General features: G+C 39.4%; 3 protein-coding genes across 4 annotated transcripts; 2 read left to right on the forward strand and 1 right to left on the reverse strand.

Annotated features, from left to right (window-relative positions):
* Window positions 1-3,624: 3,624 nt before the first annotated feature.
* On the forward strand, window positions 3,625-7,333 carry otc (ornithine transcarbamylase). Its single transcript, XM_086051393.1, has 10 exons — window positions 3,625-3,781; window positions 3,866-4,004; window positions 4,089-4,170; window positions 4,552-4,639; window positions 5,697-5,850; window positions 5,925-6,047; window positions 6,423-6,476; window positions 6,548-6,697; window positions 6,789-6,926; window positions 7,052-7,333. The coding sequence occupies exons 1-10, from the start codon at window positions 3,699-3,701 to the stop codon at window positions 7,109-7,111; spliced, it is 1,071 nt and encodes a 356-aa protein (XP_085907519.1). The 5' UTR covers window positions 3,625-3,698; the 3' UTR covers window positions 7,112-7,333.
* A 1,082-nt stretch (window positions 7,334-8,415) lies between these two features.
* gabpa (GA binding protein transcription factor subunit alpha) lies at window positions 8,416-17,798 on the reverse strand. Of its 2 annotated transcripts, XM_086051392.1 has the most exons (11): window positions 17,649-17,798; window positions 14,498-14,608; window positions 14,024-14,125; window positions 13,788-13,935; window positions 13,438-13,522; window positions 13,126-13,350; window positions 12,383-12,577; window positions 11,118-11,174; window positions 10,910-11,032; window positions 10,293-10,485; window positions 8,416-9,280 (listed from the first exon to the last, which is right to left on the reverse strand). In XM_086051392.1, exons 3-11 carry the CDS (start codon window positions 14,098-14,100, stop codon window positions 9,061-9,063), a joined length of 1,323 nt encoding a protein of 440 aa, XP_085907518.1. In that variant the 5' UTR covers window positions 14,101-14,125; window positions 14,498-14,608; window positions 17,649-17,798; the 3' UTR covers window positions 8,416-9,060. The 2 variants fall into 2 exon arrangements, with proteins under 2 accessions (XP_085907518.1, XP_085907517.1); XM_086051391.1 differs by lacking the exon at window positions 14,498-14,608.
* Window positions 17,799-20,046: 2,248 nt separating this feature from the next.
* Window positions 20,047-25,721, forward strand: u2af1 (U2 small nuclear RNA auxiliary factor 1). Its single transcript, XM_086051394.1, has 8 exons — window positions 20,047-20,201; window positions 21,704-21,791; window positions 23,082-23,148; window positions 23,412-23,461; window positions 23,550-23,648; window positions 23,728-23,861; window positions 24,793-24,888; window positions 25,376-25,721. Exons 1-8 carry the CDS (start codon window positions 20,158-20,160, stop codon window positions 25,506-25,508), a joined length of 711 nt encoding a protein of 236 aa, XP_085907520.1. The 5' UTR covers window positions 20,047-20,157; the 3' UTR covers window positions 25,509-25,721.
* Window positions 25,722-27,651: the final 1,930 nt, after the last annotated feature.

Below are 27,651 nucleotides of genomic sequence, written 5' to 3' on the forward strand. Positions count from 1 at the left end.
TTCAATATATCCTCGTTTTTCTCTTAATGTCGCCCACGTCCTCATTCTGCAGCTCTCTGCTTCCTCATTGACTTACACTACATCTTTTTATGGATTAAAAAAAAGTGATAGACTACAACACACCGTATGTGGAGCCTCAGAACCCGATACTGGCTCACGCAGTTCACGCTGTAGGGCGTGCCGATATCAAATCACCCAATGTGAATTGTGATGGTCAGTTTGGGAGCATCACACGTTGCACGTAAACCCTTATCTTTTTTATTAATTTTCAAAAAATGTGTTTTTGAATTCATGAGTTGTTTCATTATTATTATTATTATTAGTAGTAGTAGTAGCAGTAGTAGTATTTTGTTTGTTTGCTGTTGCTGTATCCTTATCTGTTTCTTACGCATTACATTGCTGGCGTTGGGCCGGAGCCACCTATGTCACAATTTGGTAAATGTAATATTTTTTTCACAAATCTATACTATTTGTCAGTCCACATGTGTGTGTGTGTTATTTTTTTATTTATTTGTTTTATTTTACAAATTATAGACCAATCTAAAGTGTTGTAAAAGGCTTTGCTCTCTTGATCAAGGCAATGCTAATGGTTGAACAAACCTAATCTGAAAAGTGATTATTTTGGCGGTACAAGAATTTGACCCAATATCAGCAATATTTTTTTTAAAAATACGCATGGAGTGCGTGTTTTTAATCGGTGCGTGAGTGTGTTCAATTCCTGGGTCATCTCGGGTCATCATTACACTTGTCCTCACTTATCTTTCGATGGTGGTATCACACAAAAAAGAAAAAGCAAAACTGGTGGAGTTAATGCTTTCTATGGATGCTGATCTGAACTTCCTGTTTGGTTTGACTAAGTGGTTCCTCTAATAAAAAGAATTCCTCCAATATCCAAAAATCGAGTTTGTATGCAGACAAACAGGCTTGTTTAACAGCACAGCGAGGTCGTGAGGGTTTACTGAGCATCATACTGTGACACAACTGGAGACGCTTTCACAGCCTGACTCATCACCGAGCGAGCGTGCAAACTGATGAGAGGTGGCATGACTCCAGATGATTTCCAGTACATGGTGTGTCTGCCTTGTGTGTGTGTTAATCCCTGAATTTTGGCAGAGGAAGGAGCAACAACATGAGGCTGAAAAGACCAAACTCAATTAAAGCAAAGTATTACCCATAGTGGAAAAAGTTATAAAGTATGTACTGTATGCTGAGGTATGCACATTTCCTGGAAAACTCTCAGTTTACAGCGTTTACTGTTGAAGCTTCCTGCTCTGGAGCCCAGAATTATTTTTTTTTGTTTTTTTTAATGCAAGTGGAACTTCTAAAGTTGAACACAGTCTGTTTTGTAACTTTGAAATTGAAATACAGCGGCGAACCCCCACTAATAGCAACAATCTGTAATTGAACCCCAAAAAAGGTTTGTAATTACTTATAGATGCCATAAAATGGTGGCAAAGCACTTTTTTTCTGTTAGACTAAATGTAGCTCCTACCTTCATTTCAACATAGTTCCATGGCTACAAGTTAGCCCCAAAGCAATATTTTTATATTAGACATGGCTTAGGCCTGAGTGCGAAAAAAAAGAAATAGGTCAGTTTTTCGACAAAAAACAGAGAATAGGTCCCCCCCAAAAAATCTATGAATGTATTGGTGACTTCACGAATGACGAACCGCAAATATGCAATATGTACTGTAATCTGTTCCAGTGTCAAACTGCTACGGTTAGGAAAAGAAAGCACCAAATAAATAAATAAATAGCCCGCAAAAAAACATTTCAAGAAACATTCCAACGTTCTTAATTGTCACAAGTATAAAAAGAAGCTAGCCACTATAAAACATAAAATAGTCTATAATATATATTTTTTCAGAGTTAAACAATTTCAGGCTTGATTGTGTTTGGAAGTTCCTCTATAATAAAAGACCCTGTGGTCTCTATGAACACAAATAACAATATCTCACCTAGTCTGGCAGCCTTCTCAAGTGCTCCCTTCATGAGGTATGATCATGATGATGATGATGATGATGATGATGATGATGATGATGATGATGATGAGAGGACGGTGTTAGTGGATCGCTGCGATCCATCTCTTCAAATGGATGAACAGAACATCCCTGGAAAACAGCAGGCACTACATTACAGGCACTGAGCACTGACTGTTTTTTTTTCTTTCTTTTTGGTACAACACTGCCCCATTCTGGATCTAAAATGGAGCGCCTTATTACAGCAAAACACTGTTTTCGACCCGTTTTAACAACAACAACAACAACAATAATAATAATAATTCTAAAACTGTTATTGGACAGTGCAAGTGTACTAAATGAAGTGTTTGCTAAAAAAAATATTTTTGTTTTTATGTCCATCCTGCTCAGTCATCCCAGTCATTGTCATCCGTAAAGGTTGAATCAAAGTCATGTCATCTTCCAAACCGCTTATCCTATATAGGGTCGCGGGGAGTTGCTGGAGCCTATCCCAGCCATCAACGGGCGAAGGCAGACTACACCCCGAACTGGTCGCCAGCCAGTCGCAGGGCACACATAGACACTGTCACTGAGCGGGAATCGATCCCACGCTGCCCACACACAACTCAGGCGTGTGTACCACTACACTATCAGCGGACTTGAATCAAAGTAACTGGCATATTCTACAAAAAAAAAAAATCCCTGAAATTTTTTTCAAAAATGACCTACGCAATGCTAATAGGCTAATGATTATTTAATTGTTTAAGTAAAGCAAAGCAAAACAATAAAAAATAAATAAAATGAAAATGAAGATCAAAGTTTAAATGTAAAATTAAAATTAGTTCAAATAATTATAACTGTATATAAAACTATATATATATACATATATAAATATATATTAGTGCTGTCAAGCGATTACATTTTTCAAACTAATTAATCGCAACATTTTCCATAATTGATCACGATTATTCGCATTTTTCAAGTACAATTTTTTACGAAGCTTTGAACCGATATTTACTTGAGTAATGTCTTGGAATTAATGTGGAAAAAAATAAAAGGATATTTCGATTTAAAGACTGTTCTAATAGCTTTCATTAATCCTTGAATACGATTCTTTTCCTGTAAAATGAAACAGTTGAACGATACACCAAAGACATACAAATAATATAGTATTTGAAATTGGCTGTGCAAAGTGTGCAAATTATTTGGGATTTCTCCAATGAGCCATCAAGCCACTTTCTAAAGTAAAACTACGTAAAAGTCCATCTTTGTGACAGCGACTCTCCTCTAAGTTTGGCTGCACAATGAGCAGAGGTCAGCTGCTACAGGAAGTAAATTAAACTGAGTTAACTGAGTTAGTTTTTTTGGTGCGCTATGAAATTTAAATTAATCTCCATAGTCAATGCTTTAATTTTGACACACATTTTTCAAGACCAGGCAATGTAGCCAACTTGAAAGTGTTTCTTTTTTTTTTTTTTTAGGTAAATGAAGACAGTTTGAAAATAGTGTTTTAAAATAAAAGGGGGAAAACGAATTAAAACAGTGATTTGGTACAAATTTAAATAAAATGTTAAACGTATTATTTAACATCCATGTCAAATTGTCATGTTTCTTTAGTTGTCATCCCAAAAAAAAAAAAAAAAAAATCAAGAAGCCACACCCCCTTTACAAGGGAAGGTTCTCCAACCATGTACATGAATCAGTCTACAGAGCACCACTCCCACATCTGATAGTTTTGCAATGTATTTGAAACATTTTGCCTGTAAAGGTTTCCTTTCTGGATGTTCAAGGACCTATACAAACAAACTTTTGCGTGGATTTAGGTAAGAACTCTATGTGGGTGAAATAAATCAGCGTTATTTGAAATACAGCAATAAGCACAGTTCACATTTGCTTATCTTTCCCAGGAATGGTGTTACGGTACATTGCCGTGTGAATTTGAAGGGTCGCAGCTGTCTGACATTGAAAGACTTCACTTCTGAAGAAATCAAGAAGCTTTTGTGGGTTTCTGCTGATTTAAAACATCGCTTCAAGCATGAAAAACAGGTCAGGGTGTATGCACTTTTGTTACAATGTCGCGCACATGGTGGTGCAATTTGGGAACACGTATTCTCTGGTTTCTATTTCTAGTATCTGCCGCTTCTGCAAGGGAAGTCCATTGCAATGCTATTTGAGAAGAGGAGCACCAGAACAAGAATGTCTACGGAAACAGGTGTCCTCACTTTTAGACACGCATTTTTTTTTTTTCTACTGAGCCACCATTTACACACTGGTGCCACTGAAACACAACAAATCACACACTGGTGCCACTTAAACAGTCTGCTCAGCATTGCTGGACACAAAAGTATTGCTGAACCGGACACATGCATGCACATTCTGAAAAAGAAAGCTTTACCACTGTAGAGCCCGGCTCGAAGTGTGCTTTCAGTGATTTAAGCTAGCTACATTTAAAGCCTCTTTTGTAGCCTACAAAAGAGGGTCAAAATATTAGAAACTGTTCTCACTATGATGCAGTGCAATGCAAGCTACTAGCAATTAAAAAAACAAAAAAAAAAAACAATGTTGAATATGTATTATATTATTATAATTGTAGGCTTCGCTTTGCTGGGTGGACATCCTTGTTTCCTCACAGCCCAAGACATCCATCTGGGAGTGAATGAGAGTTGCACTGACACTGCGAGGTTGGTCCCACTTGTACGCTCTCATCAGACTCAAGAAGTACAAATGATTTGCCACTTGCAGTAATTTGAGACAAGCCGAAAGTCGCAACAACTGCTGTCATTTTAAAATATTACAAGATATTTTGGGGGAGGAAATAAAAAAATCACATTTTCCAAGAAATTTCAAAAGTTGTAATTTCAAAAATAAATTCAATGAGTTTGTCAACCTTTTTTGTTTGAAAATGTTCACAATTAATAATATATTTCTCATACGTGTACAGTATCACATTTTTTTATTCACATTTTTACATACGTCTTCCATAGATTTCACATACATTGTTGATTAATTTATTACACATTTTAAAGAAATTACTTTTATGATTTGTGACTCATTTTTCAATACATTTATGATTTTATTTGCATTTTTAGCGATTTCCTGCAGTTTACTCTTACTTTTTTATAGACTCCTCCGTTTTTCACTTTTCAACAGGTTTGCCACACATTGTAAATATATTTCAAAGACTTTTTTTCTTTACAAATTCCTCACATACTTGTCAAAAAAATGTCCATAATCTTTCAATTGATTTCGACAAATTTCACACGCATTTTTTCACGGATATCTCACATTTTTGCTGAGGTGCTAATGCAATTTTGTAAAGATTTTCATTCATTTCAAAGGAAAAAAATCAAGACATTTGTACTTCTTTATCCTTGAAAATTTCTGTTTTAAAAATATGTCTTACATAAATTTCTGTCATTCTATAATACATTTACATTTATCGCACATTTTGGGATAAAGCTCTTCACCTACCTATTTATTTTTTGTCAATTTCAATCACATTTTTACATATACTTCCATAGATTTTGCATCCTTTTTTTTTAAAATTAGTTTTTTAATACATTTTTGAAGAACTTGCTCTCGTTTTTCACTAAATCATTTTTAATCACAGGTTTTCCCACACATTTCAACAAATTTCTTTTATGTATATTGGTCAATAAATCCCCAAAATGTAAGTTCATTTTGATTACTTGTGTGACTTATTTCGGTTAAAGCCTTTGCCATTGTTTCCGACCTCAGGGTTCTATCAGGATTGTGTGACATCATCCTCGCTCGGGTGCACAGTCACTCCACACTTGAGGAACTGGATAAGGAGTGCTCCATTCCTGTCATTAATGGACTGTCAGACCTCTACCACCCAATCCAGATTCTGGCTGACTTCCTGACCTTGCAGGTGCCTGCAAGTACCTCCTCTTATCTAAAAACAAAATTCATCTAATCAACTTCTATATCAATGTCGACCTGCAGGAGCATTACAGGTCCCTCGCTGGACTAACAGTGAGCTGGATTGGAGATGGGAACAATGTCCTGCACTCTTTTATGATGGCTGCGCCAAAATTGGGAGTACACTTAAAGGTTGCTACCCCCAAGGTACTGTATGTATTGTAGTGCATGTTTGCAGTGTTCATGAATTGTACAGCAAAGCCTATAAGGCGGAACACAAGCTGTTAAAATAAAGAAAGAAAAAATAAATAAATACTGGCTGTTCCTGCCTTGGCCTCATAGGGGCAGTGTTGTCATGCATGCATGGAGATTAAAGAAGCCAAAATCGAAACCACAATTAGAATTTCTCTTATATGCATCCATGTCCATGCACAAATTCCCTGGCCTATCTACCCATTCACAACCAATCACAATCACACCTAGCGACCATTTAAAGTGCTCGCATTTTGTCCAACAGGGATAAAATATATATTTTGCATGACTTTGTAAAGCTAATTCCGATTGCTGTTTTTTTTTTCTCAGGGTTATGAGCCAAAACGGAGCATAATTGAAGAGGCTGAGAGACTCTCTAAAAAGGTGTAGCTCCTTTTGATTTTCTTGTATTTATTTTTTGAACAGTTCAGTTCAAACATTTAATTCTATTTCAGCACAATACCCAGCTGGTGCTGACCACCGAGCCGACAGAGGCGGCTCGCCACAGCAATGTCTTGGTGACTGACACCTGGGTGAGCATGGGGCAGGAGGAGGAGAAGAGAAAGAGACTCCAAGACTTCCGTGGTTACCAGATTACCATGGAGGTAAACGTGGCTGCTATTTTTCCTCTTTCAAACAAGGCACTTACTTTAACTCTTGTTTTGTCAAATTGTGCATCCTGTGTGTGATCTTCAGACAGGAAGTGTAGCCCGGGCAGACTGGACTTTCTTACACTGTCTTCCTCGCAAAAAGGAGGAGGTGGACGATGAAGTTTTCTACTCATCTCGTTCCCTCGTCTTCCCTGAGGCAGAGAATCGGAAGTGGACAATAATGGTGAGGAAAAGTATGGAGGGATTTTGGAGTGGTTGTCCGATAATACTATTTTTGTCAGTAAAATTAATCTTAACAACCTTGTGGCAGTTAAATGATCCCAGAGTTTAACATCTCTCTCTTCGTAGGGTTTGATGGTGTCGCTCCTGACTGACTACAAACCGCATATGCCTATGCTCAAGTTTTAATGTCAGGTTTCGGTGGATCCACGGCATGTCCTCCTCAACAAGATCCAGCTATTGTCCGTTGTGCCTTCTGAATGATACTTGAATTAATTTATACTCAACGATGGAGCTACATGGTGGTAATGGCCACCCCTTGTCATGCTCTGGCCACCCCTAAACCAAGGGGAAAACAAATATATTTGTCTTTTTTACATGGATGCAGTATTAAAAGACCCCTTGATATTATGCCGCGTTTTTTTTTGTATATTAACTGCATATTTGAAGATGAAATGTCCAATTGATCTTAAGCGCACCATAAAAGAATCTTTCTTGTAAAGAAAATTTGATTCTTAGGCAATATCAATAAAAATCATTACTTTCTCATCATAGCAAGCAAACGACACGGCTGATCCAGTCATGCTTTCATGAATTAAAAGGCACACATACAGTACTGTTTAGAAGTTTGTGAACCCTGCAGTAATGGTTAGGTTTTTTTTTTCTTTAATATTAAAGTAACATTCAATTTTTAGTTGCACCCCAATACACAATGCTGACATTGAAAATAATGAAAATATTATGAAATGAAACACATAGCGAACCCAGCTGAACACAAACCTGTCATATGCCTCCATACTTCTATTATTCTGGAAGTTCTTCAAGTCACAGAATGGGCTCGGGTGGAAAACGAGGTAGCGGACAAGATCGATGTAAATCACGACAGGGAGTGCTTGTGGGTCAGTAATCCAGTCTCTCTGTATACGTTTGTATGGGTCCAAATCGGCGATCAAACGAAATCTTTCGGCATACCGCACACGCGTCTGTCTGCCTTTCTGCTCTAAGTCTCTGCGTATTTCTTCATCTCAACAAACAGTTCAAATCCATTAAAAACACATAGTCACTTAAAAGGGTCCAAGTGACCAACATATGCGGTCGGAAGGAAAAGTTGGGGTTGCTTGCCATCCAAAATGGACGATCGCACGGGATTGTGGGATATTTTACCAGCACATACCTTGGAACATTCTACTCCCGACTGAACGTCTCCTTGGAAACATACAGTATATAACCTTTTATATCACACGTAATCCCCAACACTGCTTCCATAAAACATGTCTTTGTGCCTCCTCCAGTGACCCCAAGACACACCCCACCAGTAAGTTCAAAACGGAATATGATTTGCGAATTCTTTTCAACATATATTCAGTTATATGCACTACAAAGACACGCCATACATCAAACAAATATTTTCTTGTCCTCTTTGAAACTCTTCCAAGCAAAAATGTGCAGTCTTGGTGGTGCTTTCTGTTTTGTAAACCAGAAAAAGCAATACATTTTATAGCAAATTATTTACTTTATTTTTTTTTCTTATGGATAGAAAGCCTTGATGGGGGGGAAATCTTGTTGAAAAAGGTTTTTTTTTTTTAATGAAAACATTTAACTGCAGCAGTGGCAAGAAAACGGAAACAAACAAAAAAAGGCAACTAATAATATCATATTATTAAAAATTGTTTTGGATTCCTAGAAGTTGTTACAGGCAACATTTCTCATACTGACCAAGAGACGGTGACAACGTGGCACCAGAAGACGATGTGTTCCCACGGCCATCCAAGTTTCTTGCACCCTTTACTAGCGCTACTGTTCTTGGTCTAGGTTGTTCCTCCCAAATGCGATTTCAGTATGCATTTTTTTTTACTGGTGCAATAATACTCCAAAAAATGCAGTGTGTGTGTGTGTGTGTGTCCCGTTATATGTGTACAAATGCAAATATACATATACACAATGATCGTCGCTACAAACAAGGAAGACATTATTTCAGTCACACTCAGAGCGTTCACTTGTTGCCATGTCTCATTTGTAACCTCTGTCCACGGCTTTCGTGGTTTTGACAAAAAATGCTGAAATAAAGTGTTCATCCACTCGGCTGAGTCAGCAAGGTTCATTGGGGGAGTTCTTGAATTTAAAGCCTCCCTCGTCCTTCAGCTGTCCTTGTCTAGCGTAGTGGCCAACGTCACTGTGGTGATGGGCTGCCCGATGCCGTGCACCTGCACCCGCGACATCTTCTTCTGCTCACACTCCGCTACCAGGCTGTTGAGCTCGGCGGCACTGTAACCGATCAGGGTCCGCAGATCGCACACAAACTTGTACACGAAGCGCTTGCCCTGCACCTTGCTGATCATGTCGCCGTCGTAGTAATACCTGCAAGAAGGAGCAGTGAGTGAAGATGCCGCTAGGCGCTTTTTGTAGCATATTATACCAAAACCCCTTCTCAGATTCCGAATTGTTGTCCATTTGAGTCCACTTGATGTTTGTTGGCAAGAGGGCACTTTGAGTAATAATGGAGACTGCTGCTTGTGATCAAAAAGAAGTATTTTATGTGTGTTTTGTTTTAAAGTTTGACTTTACATTAGCTGATATCAATTTACATTTGTGTGACAGGTATGGTAAAATAAGTTTTTTTCAAGTCTGATGTGTCTTTAAAAATGGCAAGTAGTTTTAAATTACTTTTGGGCATGCACTAATACCAGTACAGGTGCTGATACTGCACATCTGTACACATTTAAAAAACGCTCCGATACTACGACACCTGATACCACTTTACCAGCCTGTCACTATACTATACTATCCTCCCTGTGTGCAATTTGGCAGATAGCGAACGGTTTTTCAAAAAGAATAAACGTCTGCTTTCTTCAACCTGTTGACACTTGTGTTTAGAGTTCAAACTAAAAAATTAAGACATAAAAAGAATTAAATATTGCATATTTAAGCAAACGCGCAGCTTCGGCTGGCAAAAGTCTGCTGGCTTAATGCTGAAACAACAAAACCTAAAAGATGGGCTAACCAATAGCATCAATGTAAGAGCATATTCCTTTAAAAAACATGGACATTCAAATACAAACGGTGCGGCAACATATAGAGAAAATCATATATTATTTCTATTCTGCAACAAACAAAATGTTATATTACTTCAGCTTTGCCACAACATTCTTAGTTGTGTCTGTTTTATTAAATCCACATGTGCTGTCTGTGTGCACCACACCAACCCATTGGAGGCCGAGGCGATGCCCAACAGAAGCAACGCGCCTCCCGGGCAAGTGGAAAAGGATTTTTTCTTGATATGGTAGTATATTTGAGGGACATTTATTCCAAGCTTAATAAAAGATGTGTTTTTATCAATGTGCACACATGCAGTATTGCAGTACGAGTGTACCTGAGGGCTCTGCTGAGTTTCTCGTAGTTCATCGTGGGCTTGTTCTTTCGCTGGCCCCACTTTTGTGCCACAAGTTCGGGCTGGTTGAGCTTGAACTCGCCCTCCTCGCCCACCCAGGAGATGCAGTCCCTGGCGTCTTTGTCCGTCAGCAGCTCCAACAGGAATTGCCACAGCTGGATTTGACCATTGTTGCCTGTCACCAGAGGAGCAGCTCGTTTCTTTTATTTGCTTCATGGCTCTTGCGGCAGTTTCAACTTGTCTTTTTTTTTTTTTGAGCAATCGGCACAAATTTTTTGAAGTGATGCCATTACAGATGTAGTTATTCAAACGGTACTTGTGTCTCTGTCCTGGCTGACATCATTATACACGCTACAAACTCGGCTGTGTTTAGCCTAAATATGAAGGGACTCTCTTCCCTCTGCTCATTCATGACGACACATCCTACACTTTTTTTTTTTTACAATACAGCGGGCTAACTCCATGTTACACTTGATGACTTGATTTGAATTGAGCTATGCCAATATGTTTAAGTACATAAAGACAGATTCTTGCTCAGTAGTAGTAGAAGATTAGTATTAAAATTGAGTTTGATTATGCTCGTGTGGGCTCGACCCTACCTGTGCGATTGCCGGGAGAACTACGCTCCTCTCCAGAAATGCGGGGTGCTCGGGGTCCACGGTTCTGCTTCAACACTTTAATGGCCGTTGGCGTGCTGACTTGGGCCGGGATTATCTGCACAGCTGGACAGCCACGGTGGACGTTCGTCAGAACAAAGCAGCAGCGGAATAATCTGCCTATCTGGTTTTCGGCAAATTCTTGTCTTACGTTGATCAATGGTGACTGTGGCGTCCCCTCCGGACTGGTCCTGGCTTGCCAAAACATCTGAAATTCAAAACATGAACATCAGGATTCGTTCCCGGCAAAGTGAACTAGGGCTGCCATGATTAGTCGACTAATCACGACGACGTCGACGATCACAATCGTCGACAATTCATTTTAATCGTCGACCCATCGTTTATTTATTTCTTTATTTATTTGGCGCATTATTTTTCTTTCGAGACTGCAGCTTCTCGCTCTTCTCCCGCTGGCTGTTTTCCTATCTGCAACGCACATGCGCAGTGGTGGTAATCCGGGTGACGTAAACAGAAGCATTGTGGGTAAAGTAGTGTAAGCCTTACGTTACGGTGTGTTTGATGTAACGCTCCTATTTGGCACACTAACACGTCGTAGCATCTTCTATGGATTAAGCAGCCATCATTCAGTAAACTCGCGTTTATTAACAACCAAAACTCTGTGTGTTTATGCCTGTGGTGGACATCGAAGCAGGAAGCGCGCGCTAGCTCTCTCTCTCTTTCTCTCACTCGCGAACGGAGTGACGCAATCATGAAATGGGAAATATCAGCACTCCACACAAAAACGACATACGTGCCACTCATCGGCATCACATAACAATAAAACCAATAATTAAGTTTGTTATAATATACTTTATTATAGGGCAAAAAAATTTTTTTTGTTACAGGTGCATACCACATTTGGATTGTGTAGCTCAATTTACTACTTTTAAATTATGCATACTAGTGAAAAGAATAACAAAACCTTTTTGATAAAGTTTAAATTAACACAAAATTAAAAACCAATACAAGTGTTTATTTTAGTTTTCTTTAGCACAGAGCATTTGCCCAATTTACTAATCTGATTTCACTACCTTCCGTTAAAAAAAAAAAAAAAAGTCTTGGTGCCCAAGAAGAGTGAAATATGCATAAAAGTACTTCTTTTTGTATTCATAGATAATTTCACTGTATTAATGCAACTCTGCAGAGTGTATAGTTTTGGTTCAATTTTAAAACGCACTAAAGAATTACAGCAAAAAATTTAAGGCCAGAGTATCGCCATCAATTTAAGTCGCTCCTTTTTATAAACATGTCAGGAATGATGGCTTAAGTTGAAAAATTTAATACAAGTTGAATGTACTATCATCTTGTCTGCATGATTAGTTTGTACATAAAGAATTTAAGATGTAAGCGAATGATGCTTATTATAAGAGCAGCAGCTTGCTGCTGCGATTTACTGAATCACTGAAAATGACTTACATTTGCGCAAAAGTTCCAGATGGCTCCAGAGGATCTCGCCGTTGGGCACTTTCTGGAGGAACTCTTCCTGGCTGAATGCGCAGAGGTTTCGACCGGGAATGTGAATGCTGCCGATTTCCATTTCGTCAATGTTGAATTCTTTCATCACCCACACAGCCCAGTGGATCGCCTGGTCGGCCGTCCACAGGACGGGGTCTTAAAGTAAAAGAAAAAGAGAAAGAGAAAGAAAGAGAGAGAGAGAAAGAGAAAGAGAGAGAGAGAGAGAGAGAGAGAGAGAGAGAGAGAGAGAGAGAGAGAGAGAGAGAGAATACCATGTCACAATACCCAAATTCTGACTTCAATACTAAATCTGTCAGATGAAAACTGACGAAACAACCGAAAAATCATTTCTATGTGGTAATTCAAAATATTACATGCTTTGATTTTGAACATTTTAAACCCTTAGGCACATTTGGGCCAATAACATCAAAGAATGTTAAACAGCATGGAACGTTCGAGCACAAAAATAACTCCTACGCGCTATAAATACATTTGAATTGGGTATTTGGCTTTAACCGAAGCCAAATAAAGTTAACAATTTCCTGCTGTCTCACAACATAAGCAGTATTACATTGGTTGCTAAGCGAAAGAAGATGCAGTTGACCGCAAGCAGGTCTAAATTGATGTTCAGCTTCTCGTCGCCTGGATTACGGCGCCTTGGGAGAGGTACAGTACACCTTCTCCAGAGCGCTCCCATTCCTCACCATATGGTATGCCGAGTCGGACTTGCTCCTTGCGGTAGCCTTCCAGTGCAGCGGCCCAGCGCGTCACCTGCTCCGAGGTCTCGTCGGACAGGCCGGATCGCTCCACGGCGATGAGCTGACCCTCGTCCACCAGCGAGCCCTCCTCCCCCGCCGCGTCCGGGTCGATCACCACCTCCACCGTCTCGACGGGCTTCACGATCTCCAAGATGTTCAGCTTCTCGTCGCCTGGATTACGGCGCCAAAAGTACAATGCGGAGTGCGACTTTTGCTTTTGGTGCTGTGGGACTTTGAGGATTGTGGTCCGATCCTCACCTGGTTTGGTGATGAGCTGCAGGCTGAGCTGCACCGTGCCGTCTGTTTTGACGCCCTGATCAAAGAGGCTGTGATCTGGGTGCAGCTACAAACAAGAACGGAACAGATGAGTGCGTACAACGGAACCTAGTCCTGCTTGACATGGATTTCAAACAAAAAATCTTTTCACAAAAAACAATTTTGAATTTCAATCTTATTTCCTCAATAGGTTCCACTGTGTTAGGCGTCCGATGTTATACGGAATTTGGAGGCAGCGGATGAACAAAAGTGTATCATCTTTTTATCGTCTTTTTCTACAACAGTCACTAGAACGAGTAATCTACACTGAACAGTTAAATATGTGGTGTTACCTGAATGTCTTGCAAGCATATCTCATACGAATCCAGTGACATTTGGAGACGAGGCTCCAACAGCTTCTTCAAATTGCCAACCGGCTCGTTGATGTCGATGTCTTGCTGGATTAGATCAGACGCCATGATGGTCTGCTCCTCCATGCTCCTGGCGAGACAAGACGGGATATTGTAACTGTGAAGTGACGCGACTACAACGGCTGGAAACGATGGAAAAGAAATGAAAGCGTCCTCACCCCTCTTCCAAGCATGCTTGTTTTTCCCGTTCGTCAATCTCGATCTCTATCATTTCGTCTGATCCCCCCTTGGACATTGTCTCTTAAAAAAAGAGGGGCGAGCTGCAAGAAGGTGGAAGTTGAAGGGATTTATTTCAAAAACTTTGCTTTGCATAGACATTTGTACTTGATATCAGTGTGGCTTGGTGCTTTAGGTTTCCGTAAGAGTTCATTTGTATTCTTTTTTTATTTTAATGCCTTCCTTTTGAATGTTATTTCAAGCTGTGTGAAAGAAACAGGCAAAGTAATTCCATAGAATTGCTCAGTGTAAGATCTGTTTTATTTTAATATCATAACACCATTCAACAGTAAATTATAATGATGCCGTTAATGTTTGGAGCCATAACAGACATAATGCAATGCTAATATTAACACACAGTTACTTCAAGCAACACTGACAACACAGGTGAATCTCCAAGGCAGGTGAATTCACACCTTTCTTACAAATTCTTTTGTATCCTTCTCCTGAGGGATGCCTTTGTCAATAACCTCCCTCTGAGTCTATGGAAGATCTCTGTGGACCATGGCTTGTGCTGTGGGATGCAACTATAAAAATGAAAGGATATCGTATAACAACATCTTAACTCTGGCCACACGGAAACCAGTTTAAGTACATCCACAAAGGTTTTTTGTTGTTTCCACATTTCGTTTACAAGGACTCATTTTTTTAAGAATAGGTCCCAGAGTGATGTAATTTGAAAACGCTGCCCTTGCATTTCTGTGTGTACAACACAAACATCGTACCTGGGACAATGGCGCCATCGTCCCAGCTCTGGAGTGATTGTGTAGTAGCCAACAACAATTATAATTGTAAATCACTGTGTCAGATGTTCTTGCTTGTGTTCTAAAGTAGAAATTCAAACTTGTTGTCAGTTCATACAAAATGTATCCCATTGCTGGCTACGCATTCCCTGCCATTGTTATATGTTTACATCTTTAGTTTTTTTTTTTTAGTTTGGCTACTCCCTGTGGCAATGCACCACTTGAAGACAACCATGTGTATTACAGCAATTCAGCGTCTTTGTACAGAAAGACATTTATTAAACAATTGTGTTTCCTGGAAACTTTCTAAAAATGAAAAAGAAATATTTTGTGTGGATACGAATGTGACTGGTTAGGTTTGAACACTGCCACATCCCCAGTTTTAAAAGGATCTGCAAAACACGATTGTGCAAACACATCTTTGTCATTGTTTTACTTCCCCTCTGGAGAATTCTTTTTTTTTTATTGAGTTGTACACATTATAGGTCATATTAATGGTCATGTTAAAGTTTTTAAGTGCTTTATCTTGGTCTCATTTTTCAATATATAACAATAACCTGTCATTTCAACAGGAGTATGTACACTTTTTATATCAAATGTATAACTTGTTTCTGCACCCATACTGATGTTACAAATCTTTCATTCATATAATTTTATGAATAACAGTAAAGACATACCCCAATGAATTTCATTTTGAAAATCAATTACATTTCCTGACAGGAGTATTTGAATTATTGGGAGTAATTATCGTTCAAATGGTAATAATTGTTTCGGAGGGAAAAAAAAAAAAAGATTTTGATACTCTTAATGCCAAAATGTCTTGACTGTTATGTTGTCCAAAATAAAATGTAATGATTTGCAAAATGTTTTCTGAAGATGCTGATTACATTTCTGGATATACAGGATGGTTCTCCTATTACCCAACATGCCTTTTCTGTTCAAATGAACAGAAAAGTGCACCTTGGTTTTAAGAGTTGATTGTTTTGATCATTTTTACAAGTGGTCCCTCTAAGTCACTCAAATTATTTTCCTCCCATCAATGCCACACTGAAGGGAGCCTCATTATTTTGTCGCATTACACCAGCAGGATCTGAGATCTCAAGTGCCAGGATGTGGCAGCCATCTTTAGTTTGTACATTATAAGAGCAAAATAAATTGGTGTTATTTCTGAGGTATGTATGATTTTGTCCAAGTGTCAGACCAATTGCATGTATTTAACGACATTATAAATGTATAAATACAAGAGTGTAATGGGTTCTGTGAGTAGTAAGGATCATTTATGCACTTGTATCAGCAGAGTTAGAAGGGCAACGCGTGTAAATTGTACAACCCACATGGTTGCTATGAAGTTTGTCTTCATCATTATGCATTTTTGTTTACCATTATCAAGAAGTGTATTTCAATGGGCTACCAACATTTGCTGTCTCTGCGCTCTATCAACAAATCTGTGGTCAAATTTAAGTCGTTATCAGATTTACATTGAGCAGCCACGGACTTACTTCATTAACCTCATCTTTACAATTATGGGCTAAAATATTAAATCATCATTAACTTTTTGAAAAAAAATGACTTCAAGGATGGAAGTACAGTATTTGGAAGTATTTGTTTGAGCTACCTGTTGAATGATTAATAGTGAACCCCTTAAATCCTCTATGATCATAGGACTTAAAGAACGCATTGTGTTTTATGAAGGTTATGAATCTGGTATGTATCCACAATAAGCTCTTAAAAGTGGGTGAAAGTGGTTTATGTGTTCAAAGTATGCTGGGTAGGTTAGAAATGGGTGTAGTGTGTACAGTCCGGGGTGGCCCTGTCAGCCTCCACTACTCCTACAGTACTGTGCCGCCTGGGACCGTCAACTGTTAACGGCTAACGTTAGCACACTCGAGGGCGAGGCTTTGGCGTCTTAAGGCCAAACGCTAGGCCAGCGTAAACAAAAAAGTGCCCCCCAATATTTACACGTACATGTTGCGAGGGCGAGGATGAATAAGACACGAACTAAACGTCAGGCCGAGTAAGTTACTCAGTGACGCTGAGAGTGTACAAAGTTAGCAACACATTTGTAAAGCGGCGTTGTTGGTCTTGGCGTGGGGGCGAGGCAGCCGTCGTTACACAACCGCGGATCCATCGTAAGAACAAGAAAACGCGTACGATTTCCCTAAACGCACGCGGGGTTTCGTACTTTTCAAAAATAGGAGCGTTAAGTAGCACTTGGACTCTGAAGGGGGGAAAGTTTGAGAAACGGAAATAGAATAAACGGAAACAAAACAGCATAGGGCAAATGGAAAGGAGCCGGAAATCCTGGCAAAGGTTTACTGCGTTGATAGACTTCCGAGAGCAGCCGCCTGGGCAGCACACAGGTTCTACGGCGACACTAAGTCCACGGAGCGACGAAACTCCAGCTCTGAACTTTTTATTCTTTTGTCACACGCTCGGTTTAAAGCCAACTGTTGATAGATGGCGGCGAGAGGATCGATCGACGCCCTTTATCATTTAACGACGTGTATTACGCAGTGTTTGGAGTAGGCGGGCTTGGCTACCAGCGCTAGCGACACGGCTAACTTCCGTTTGGAAATGTTTTTAAGCAATTTACATTCTTGTATGCCTTTAAGATGCTAACACACTTTGTTGGGCGCTCGTATAAAGACAAGAGGACTTTCTTTTCGAGACAGTAGGGCGGGCGGCCTCCACGCGAGGCTAACAACTGCTAGCTCACTAGCTAGCGCAAAACAGCGGGAAGACGGCGAGCACGAGCGAAGCTAACAAAATGGACTTTATTCCACTTCGTTTAGGAGCAGCTCTAGTGTTTCAGAAACAATCATACCTCTTAAATGTGAAGCCTTGGGCTTAAAATCTTGAAACGTGACCAGTGCGATGCGGTAGGCTTGACTGTATTCTCTCAGCCGAGTCGAACTTTTTAGTCAACTACTACTACAACACACTGTACACACACAAGAAAGGAGGGCGGGGACTAAATGGCAAGACTGAAGTGACTTCAGAACTTGTATGGGAAAACAAACGCACATTTTTGGGGGAGGTTGGTTGGCCATCATTGTACGTAGTTTATTGGGCGATTCGTATCTTGTAAGAGAAAAAGAAGCTATTGTTTTATGTTAATAAATGATACTTTCATAAGTCTTTTTCATGTTAGGGCAATGTGGGATCACTTTGTATGAGCAGCATAGACAGCAAGCATCTCCTTAACCTTTATGATACAAGAGTTTAAAAACTGCTGATCGCACATTTGGTGCAACAACTTTACCGGAGTAAAGATGATTGTTAATAGATGTGCATATGTAACAGTAACTATTGCATCGATAACACTTTTTAAAATGCACTTGCATCTAGTTTTATTTTTCCAATTCATACACAGTTGTACTCATAGTTTACATCACCTGGCAGAATTTGTAAAATTTTTAAAACTCGTCTTAAAATACTTATTATTTGACTTTCGACTCAGCGTGAGACTCAGCATTGTTTAGTGTTTAGCATGTGTTTACTGTTTTTATGTTCTTAATTAGTTTTAACTGTTTTTTTTATTTACTTTTGTACTTTTAAGTACAGAACTTTGTATGCAGCTGTGGCTTTTTTTAAAGTGCTCTATAAATTTGACTTGAGTAGCATCGATGAAAGAAAACGAGTAATCTGGCAAAACATTATTTTTTTATGGGATTAAAATTTAACTAATGTATTTCGGGATAGCACAATCATTGAACAAAACAGCAATAAATAAAATAATGAGGGAGTCCCTGTTCAGAATTGTCAATATTTCACAAATTCTGTAAGGGTATGTAAATGTCTAAGCACAAATACAGTATGTATACAACACTACTGTGTGTAATAACGTATTAGCATCCATTTTGATGCGGTGCTTGTCCTTATTATGGTCACGGATAAGTATGCTTGTGGCTTTTAAGTTGTAGGATGTAGTGGCTTTTAAAAATGGTATCTTTTTAATATGGAAAAACTTAATTGTCTACCACAAGGTAGATATGCGTTTTCATTTCCTATTGCGCTGGTCTTAACAAGGGTCGTGGGTGAACTGGGCGATGTATACCCTGGACAGGTCACCAGTCAATCACAGGGCGTCGACAAACATCACTCTCACGTATGCATCAATGGGCAATTTAGTGTTTTTTAACGTGCACGCTTTGGGGATGTGAGAGGAAGTTCACGCAAGAAGGAGAACATACACACTTCACTTTGAGTTTCTGATCTGTGAACAGATTTATCAACTGAATAAACATAATTCCCTTTGCTCTCTTGTGCACGTGTATCAAATTCTATAATGCAAGTAATATGCTATTTAGAGAAACTAGGAAAGCGTAACTAAATGGTAAATCCTTGTACACTCGCGTTTATTGCATATATTGTGTATTTGTGAGTTGAAATAATGCCAATATTTACTGTGGACGCCTACAGAACTCCACACACAAGCTGTGTCTAAATTCTTAAACCGCGTCCTCCAGACGCTGAATATGAGGACCATATGACATAACTATGGTGCGTCTCAACCGCATGCCGATGTCCAAATTCATGGCCGTCAAATCTGGTCTTCGTTTCCATGGAGACGGGCCCCGAAGGCTACTTTGGAGCACACTTTCATTGCCTGCATTGCTCTGCTGTTCTTTGCTAGACCAATCCAAATTTGCCATGGTTTATGAGGGCCATGGAGGCTACATCAGGAGAAGCCTTCAAAGGATTCAGCCGCAGGGGTCCTTCGAAGGATGCAGCCTACGAATTTGGAGATAATTTTCATGAACATTTTTTTGAGGAAAGTTACAGTTGGGCTTATTCGGGCAAACATATTTTTCATATAACAATTACAGTAAATTTCAAACCTACACAAAACAAATCAAAAAGGAAAACAAACTTGTTGAGAAGATTAATTTAGCACAGTCCCTGAAAACCACTCAACATAACACTTATTTTGAAAGCCATTTTAGACTGAAATGCACAGTGCTGTACATTTCCGTTAAGGATTTGTTGCTTTCAAAATAAAGGTGCATTTCCGTTTGTTACTTTGTTGGAACAATGAGTACTGTATTTCCTCGTGTTTGTGAGGAACATGTGATACAAATAAATGAAGAGTAAATAATGACCATCATTGTCAATGTAATGTTTTCTTTTTTTGCCATTTGAAAGTGTTCCAACCTGCATACATAGTATAATATTAATATACAGGAATATGTGTGAAAGGATTAAATTCAACTCGTGATAGGGCATTGTTTCCGAGAATGGTCGTCGCCTGGTTTGAGCTGGATTATTTTATTGTGAAGGGATGGGACGGGAAAGCGTGGTGTTTCTGGTAGGGCATACACAGGCTAGCCAAGATGGCGGAGTACTTGGCGTCGATTTTTGGGACAGAGAAAGACAAGTAAGCAATTTTATGAATAATTCGTCATTTAGTAAAAGCGACTCTGTAAATTTTACGTCGACATGTGTTCCATGCTTTTGTGCGCATGCTGTGGTACAGCTTCAAAAGAACTACATCGTTAGCGATTAACGCTAGGTAGCTTTAGCTAGCTAGCCAGAAAATGCCGCGCCGCTAACATTTCTTGGCCTGGACCGCCAACATGCCGAGTAGTGCTGGAATACTTCGACGAGTTCACCTTTCTCATTAAAATTGTAGTGCCTCAGTGTGTTGAGTCGCAGGAAGTGATACTATTATGGAATCGCCGCGTAAGTGGCCGCATTCAAGTCAAGTCTTTGTTTGAATGAAAACGGCGTGAAGCATGCCATGTAGCATCTCGACCACCTTCAAATATCAGTACAGTACATTAGACACATGTACCCCCGAAACCGAGTTAAATTTGATTCTAATTTGATTTGATTTGAGCTTTAGTATTGATATAAATTGTAACCAAATACCCACGTGATTTAATACTCTTCTTGCTAGTGTTCGTTCACTTTAATGCAACCACTTTCATTAGCAGTACCCTCGAAACCGATTTAAACATGATTCTAATTTGATTTGTTTGATTCGAGCTTTAGTATTGATATAAATCGTAACCAAATATCCACCTGATTTAATACTCTTCTTGTTAGTGTTCACTTTAATGCAACCACTTTCATTAGGAGTATTCCCCCGTTTTACACTATATTTTGTTGAACTAAAGAAGAGAGTGCAGAGGGGGAGGAACCAGGTTGCTGGATGATTTAGCACTGGGTCACCAACCCGCGGGCACCTGGTAGCCCCAGAGGACCACATGAGTAGGCTGTGGACCTGTTCTTAAAGCAGGTAACATCAGTGAGGGGACATTGTGATTTCCTAGGAATGTTGTAGCAGTAATTATTTGAAAAAAAACATGTGTAGGAATATAAAGGAATTAAGTTTGTATATTAGTATATGTCTGTTAAATAAATGATTGCTAATTATTGTGAGAAATAAGTGAACAATAAGTAACACGTCAAGGCTTTCCCATAATCTTGTGAAACATTCTAGGCGAGGATTAAGTGTGGTTTTGTTGTCAAAAGGGACAAAATACTAACATCAGGACCGCTAATACTTGTGGCTCACATGAGTTGATGTACTATAATTATTTATTAATGTGGGTGACCCCCCGCGCGCACACACACACTGTATGAATGCATTTGAATTAAAGGTTGGATTACCACCCCCCCCCCTCTTTTTTTCTTCAATTTTGGTCTTGTAATATTTAGGGAAAATGCATTTATTAGAAGCTTAAGAACACATCATAACCAAGAATGTCAATAATTATGGAGGGCAGCGTATATATATTAATTCAATACTTGTCAACATCTCTGCAATTGTTTACATTTTGAAATGATGACTTCAAATTGGTGACGACCACCGCTCTATTGGTTGCAAGTCCATAACTCATCTGAATGTTGGGCTCTCTCTTGTTTCTCTTCCAGAGTAAATTGCTCTTTTTATTTCAAAATTGGTGCCTGTCGACATGGTGACCGCTGTTCCAGATTACACAACAAACCCACTTTCAGCCAGGTAAATCCATCTTTTTGCTTCCTATAGATTCAATATTGCACCAGATAGATCTGCATAATCTCATGAGATCAGATGCAAACATTATGATTTTCACCGAGTACTGATTTGATTTCAAATGTTAATTGTTAGACTGTACTTGTAGTTGCAGTGTTGTAGACCAGCAATGCCCCGCCTTGAGCTGTTTCCTCCCATTTAGCTTCATGTAAGGGTCCAAATATCATTCTTTCTCCATGGGGATCACTACAACCACAATAACAGGCATATAGTTTGAAAATTACGGGACAAGATTGCATTGTGACGAGAATAAAGTAACATTTTAATCGAATCCCAATAACATTATTCATGTAAAATTCTGGCCTGCGCAAGTGTTGTGAAAACGTGGGCGCCATCAAACGATTTCAATTTGAAATTAAACAAGATCTTAAAATGATTGTCAAACTAATTATTTCAGTTGATAATCTATTAGTTTTTGCACGTCTCGTGGGTATATATGCACAACTTCTAGGTTACGTGCAGTAATATTAGTCATTTTTCACATTGGATAAAGAATATATGCCTGTGAGTATTGTTACATTGGTTGTCTGCAAGTGTGGCTCCACTGTTAGTGCTAAAATACTTTGCTGCCTTGCAAACACTTTTACACTCCAACATTGATGCTACTTTCACCAGTCGTCCATGGCGATTTACAATATATGTCAAGATAGCGGACTTTCATCATTGGTTAAATACAATTTTTGTTTTGTTTAGCTTTCTGATCAACTTCAATTGGGAGTGGCAATCAACAACTTGAAGAAAGCACTTTTTTTTTAAAAAAAGATTTTTACATCTGCCAAATTGCTTTTTGTGAAGTTTTATACCACCATCGAACACTTGTAAGTCAAGACCAAAAATGTACCGAGCAACTTTGCTCATATCAGAAAGCTTATAAGTCGGGTCATTCGTAAGTCAATGTATCAATTATCAGTTAGGAAGCCGTGAGAAGTCAGGGCCACAAAGTCTGAATCTTGATATAGCAAACGATTGCTCTAATAATGCAACTTGATGCTCATAAATGACAACATTTACATATAGCCCAAATATTCTTTCGGCTCTGACAGAGAATTGCCTTTTATGACGACAGAATATTTCACTGAGCGCTTCCATTGGTTCTCATGAGATTGTGCAGGTGTTCCTAACGTCTACTGAGTGTGTAACTGTTAAGCCCTAGGGTACACAATTGAAGTTTTTTCAGACTGTCTCCATTTGAAGTCACTATAAAGCCCTCTGAATTTTGTGCACATTGGGTTTCAGACCATCGCCCTCCTGAACATTTACCGCAACCCTCAGAACAGCGCCCAGTCTGCTGATGGCCTCACCTGTAAGATTCTTTAAATAAATAAATAAATAAAAAAACATATATATATATATATATATATATATATACATATATACATACATACATATATACATATATACATATATACATACATACATATATACATATATACATACATACATACATACATACATACATACATACATACATACATACATACATACATACATACATACATACATACATACAGTTAAATCACAAGTGCTGGCATGTGCCTCATTGTTATTCTCTGTTGTGTCCACTAGGTGCCATCAGTGATATGGAAATGCAGGAGCACTATGATGAGTTTTTTGAGGTATGGTTTACCCATAGGTGCTTTTAAGTGCAACTGGTCCTGTATTACATAGAAAATGGAGCCTGATTGTTCCCCGCCGCCCTCTTAGGAGGTCTTCACAGAAATGGAGGAGAAGTATGGCGAGGTGGAGGAAATGAACGTCTGCGACAACCTGGGAGACCACCTCGTGGGGAACGTTTATGTCAAGGTGAGTGTCCGATCTCCCTTTTTTCATTTTATACTTTTTATTTGATTTTTTTTTCAACTTTGTGATTGTTCCCTTGTAGTTCCGCTGTGAGGAGGATGCCGAGAAGGCCGTGATCGACCTGAACAATCGCTGGTTCAACGGGCAGCCCATCCATGCCGAGCTCTCTCCTGTCACAGACTTCAGGGAAGCTTGCTGTCGCCAGTATGAAATGGGGTGAGTGTGCGCGCTTCTGAGGCTTTGCTGATCAACCTCATGAACTTCCAAGTCCAACTGGGACTTGTACGGTTTCAAAGCCTGCTGGGTCACATTCAAACGTTGTCACATTTAAAGGCATAAGATGACAAAGTCAAGTACAAGGCGTTCTTCAGTGTATGATGGAGTTCTGTCCTTATGGGCTGCTGTAGCTAGAATTTGTCAGTTGGAAGGAGTCTCCATTGGTTTTCCTAATACCCCTTGTGAGGCTGCTCCTTCTTTTGGAATCTGTGTCACAAAAAAACACCCTCAGTGTTTTTTCTTTGACACTCCCTGGACTGTAGTCGTAGTTTTTAGATTTATACAGAGCATATTTTTGTCCCAAAAAAATGTTGGCTGAATTTTTAAGTACACCTCAAACTTCACAGAATTTTTTTTTTTTTTGCGTTTAAGTTTGTTTTTTAAATTTTTTTTGGGGGGGGGGGTCGTCAGCATCAGAGTTATAATGATTTTGATTTGTTAATATAGTTAGTTTTGATTTTGTTTTAACTTTTGGTTTTCAAATACAGTTAAAATGTTTTATTTCAACCTGCTGTGGCAACACATCACCTTCACCAGACGAATGTATAAATTCCACAAGAGTAGGCCTGTCACAATAACACTTTTTTTTAAATAGTTTTTAATAGTATCGTTTTTTGTGTTTTTCTCTTCCACTGATATAATGGATATTAGAGTATAATAATTCAAGTACATACTCTTACAGAGCAAACAACTTTTAATCATTTAACACAAAATAATCATTGTGATTTCAATCTCAATCAAAATAATCCTGAGTATTATATTTTTTCATAATCGTCCAGCCCTACTCACTGAGACATTTTGAGTGTCTGAAGTCACTGTCCTCCTGACAGCTTGTATGTTTTCTGTGCTCTGTGTGTTCCTCCTTCCACAGGGAATGCACTCGAGGTGGCTTCTGCAATTTCATGCACCTGAAGCCCATCTCACGCGAGCTGAGGAGAGAATTGTATGGACGTCGCCGGAAGGGAGGGTACGTTTACACAGTTACATGTTTAGTAAACCATGATACATTTGCAAATTCGACAATTGTGTCCTCTGTTATTCAATGAAAAACTCACCTATTCACTGCTTTTGTGTTCAGGCCAAAGAAATTAAAGTATTACTTTGGTGCTATCATGGTGTTGTTATTGGATCTAATTCTTTAGTGGGGTTTATTTTGGTCTCGTTTGAGAATTTGTTTTTGTTGGCAGCTTTGTGGAAGGGATCACTATGAATAATTTGCAACTTAATACTATTGATGAGTCTCATGTGAAGGAGGGGTTGTATGTGTTGAATGATTTGACTAGTGAATGCAGTGGCTTGTGTAACATGGTTTCGTGATTGTGCACGTGCCAGATGCGTGGTGTTGATGCCTTGCTGATTTTACTTTGTGTTGCTGAAGACCACAGTACATAAATCAATACAAATTCCTTTGCGTTTGGAAGCGATTGGTAATTTGTCCCTCCTCCTTCCTGTAGCCGTCACAGGTCCCGTTCCCGTTCCAGAGACCGCCGATCCCGCTCAAGGGACCGGGACAGAGGAGGCCGAGGTGGTGGACGCGACCACGATAGACGTCGCTCCAGAGACAGAGAACGCTCGGGACGTTTCTGAACCACACAAGCCACGACAACTTGCTTCCTTGTACCATTCTCTCATTTTTTTCCCCTCCTCTTTTTTTAATTTTTTTTTTTTTTTTAAGTTTATACCTTCCCGCTAGTAATGTAGGAACAATTGAGTGGTGCCAGATGTTGAAGCTGTGACGGCTGTAAGTAACCTGTTATGTTCTGAAATGACTTTCACCCCATTAAAATTTTTATGTAACGATGTGTGATGTCTTTAATCTGTCTGCGTAACTTTTTGGCCTCTGTTATCAGTTTGAATACAGTATTAAGACTCTCACATTTAATTTGTGGCTTTTGTCCAATTGTAGTATTGAACACTTCGCCATTAGTGACCCATTTGAGCGCAGTGCGCTATCTAGGCAGGTGATGTGGGCATTCTCTGTAGCTATTCTGGTTAAGGCATTCGAACAAATTGCTTTTTGGTGATGCTGGCATTCTTACTGACTCACCCATAGCTTTTAAATTACCGAACAATATTCAGATGATATATTATTACCCTGAATTGCATCAAACTGACAATGCTGGACCCCCACTAAGTGAAATTGCAATCAGGAACGAGCCTTGCTGTGAATAACGAAAATCAGTACGTTGGTAAAGATATGTGAAGCAATGACAGTGTTTGTGTATATTTACATAAAAACAAAACCTTGTGATAAAATAAAAACATATCGAGGATTTCTCTATGTTTCTGGGTGGTGTGCATCCTAGATATGGTACGGCCACGGCATCACGACCATGCACCTCAGAACTAAAACGATCTATCTGCTAAGATGATCTTGCCACCGAACAGAAAGTGGGGGAAACAAATGTGGTTCACGCCATTTTCTGCCGCAGCTGAAATGTATTAATCAGGGTGGTAGGAATTGACATTTTGTGACTGTTCAAGTGATGCATGAGTAGTAGAAAATGGGGAATGAAAGATGAGAATCAATTCCGTATTCCCATTCCTTTCCTACGTTGACATCCTGTGTAGAAAGCAAGTCGTACATTGCAGGCAAGCAACACTTGCCGAATCCGTTTTAAAACCGCCTGACAAGAGTTAGCTAGCTGGCCCCCAACAACGTCAGCATTCCCCCTCCTCTGATTGATTGGTCAGCGCAAGCTTAATGAATTTGATAATCACCACGTCCAGTGAGTACGATTTCTTTTGTATTTAAAAAAAAAATACTTTTGTCATATCAGATACAAGATACATATCGATTCTGAACTGTTCTAGCTGTAGCTGTAACAAATGACGCAGAGTTTATGGCCGAAAGCGTGATATTGACACGACAGTTTTTTTCACACAGTGATACGGCATCCCGCAATCCCGTAATAGGATGTGCCTTGTGACAAACAGTGACAAGCGATTGTGAACGAATGTGCTAATAATTTGTTTTATTTTTCCACCCCCCTTCTCGGTCATTTACTTTCTGTCTGTGCTTTGACGCCATCAGAAAAGCAGAAGAGGACAGGCACGTGCCATGATTTGATGACCACAAACCCCCTGCTCGTGTGTATGTGCGTGTGTGTGTGTGTGTGTGTGTGTTGGGGTGCGCGCGTGCAGGCGTGCTGATGAGGAACACGCGAGTTCAGACGGATGACGCATGTCCGCTTCCCTCTGGCCTTTCATGCACTCCTTTGCTTGCTGCAAATAATTGCAGAAACTGGAAGTTAAGTCGTTGCCTCGGAGCCACGAGTCACGTGAGGTTTGAAAAGAAATAGTATTTTTTAGACCAGATGATGCTTGTGTAGCGGCTGCTCGAATGACCTCAACACTCGCATGGCAAAAACCACGCTGGCTTTAGCTGCTCAAATTCTTTTTTCCCCATTGGTATTCACAATGGAGCTTTTGCCATGTCATTTTTGGCTTGATTAATATGTGCTATATGAGTGTTTCTCTTACATAAAATCAACTTGTAAACCTTCTATATTACTTGACACCAGCTGCTATCCCATACAATATTCTTACATAAATCCACATTCTTATGATGACATCCCTCCAGTGTCATTACATGCTTTGAAGATGTTAAGGAATGTGCTTTTTCTCTGATGTGGGCCTCAATCGAAATCATTGTTTCTGCAGCAGAAATTCTGCTACATTTACTTGCTCCCATTCAGTACAGCAGTGTTTTTCAAACTTTTTGGAGTCA

This window comes from Filicampus tigris, chromosome 14 (assembly GCF_054856515.1).
Source record: "Filicampus tigris isolate MCC_2025a chromosome 14, RoL_Ftig_1.0, whole genome shotgun sequence".
Lineage (NCBI taxonomy): Eukaryota > Metazoa > Chordata > Actinopteri > Syngnathiformes > Syngnathidae > Filicampus > Filicampus tigris.

Coding starts and splice junctions, on each gene's coding strand:
- otc (XM_086051393.1), top strand. CDS start 3,699: ATGTATTTGAAACATTTTGCCTGTAAAGGTTTCCTTTCTGGATGTTCA. Junction 3,782..3,865: donor AAACTTTTGCGTGGATTTAG/GTAAGAACTCTA, acceptor TATCTTTCCCAG/GAATGGTGTTACGGTACATT. Junction 6,927..7,051: donor ATCGGAAGTGGACAATAATG/GTGAGGAAAAGT, acceptor CTCTCTTCGTAG/GGTTTGATGGTGTCGCTCCT.
- gabpa (XM_086051391.1), bottom strand. CDS start 14,100: ATGTCCAAGGGGGGATCAGACGAAATGATAGAGATCGAGATTGACGAA. Junction 13,936..14,023: donor CAAGCATGCTTGGAAGAGGG/GTGAGGACGCTT, acceptor TTGTCTCGCCAG/GAGCATGGAGGAGCAGACCA. Junction 13,351..13,437: donor GCAGCTCATCACCAAACCAG/GTGAGGATCGGA, acceptor GCCGTAATCCAG/GCGACGAGAAGCTGAACATC.
- u2af1 (XM_086051394.1), top strand. CDS start 20,158: ATGGCGGAGTACTTGGCGTCGATTTTTGGGACAGAGAAAGACAA. Junction 21,792..23,081: donor ACAAACCCACTTTCAGCCAG/GTAAATCCATCT, acceptor ATTGGGTTTCAG/ACCATCGCCCTCCTGAACAT. Junction 23,149..23,411: donor GTCTGCTGATGGCCTCACCT/GTAAGATTCTTT, acceptor TGTGTCCACTAG/GTGCCATCAGTGATATGGAA.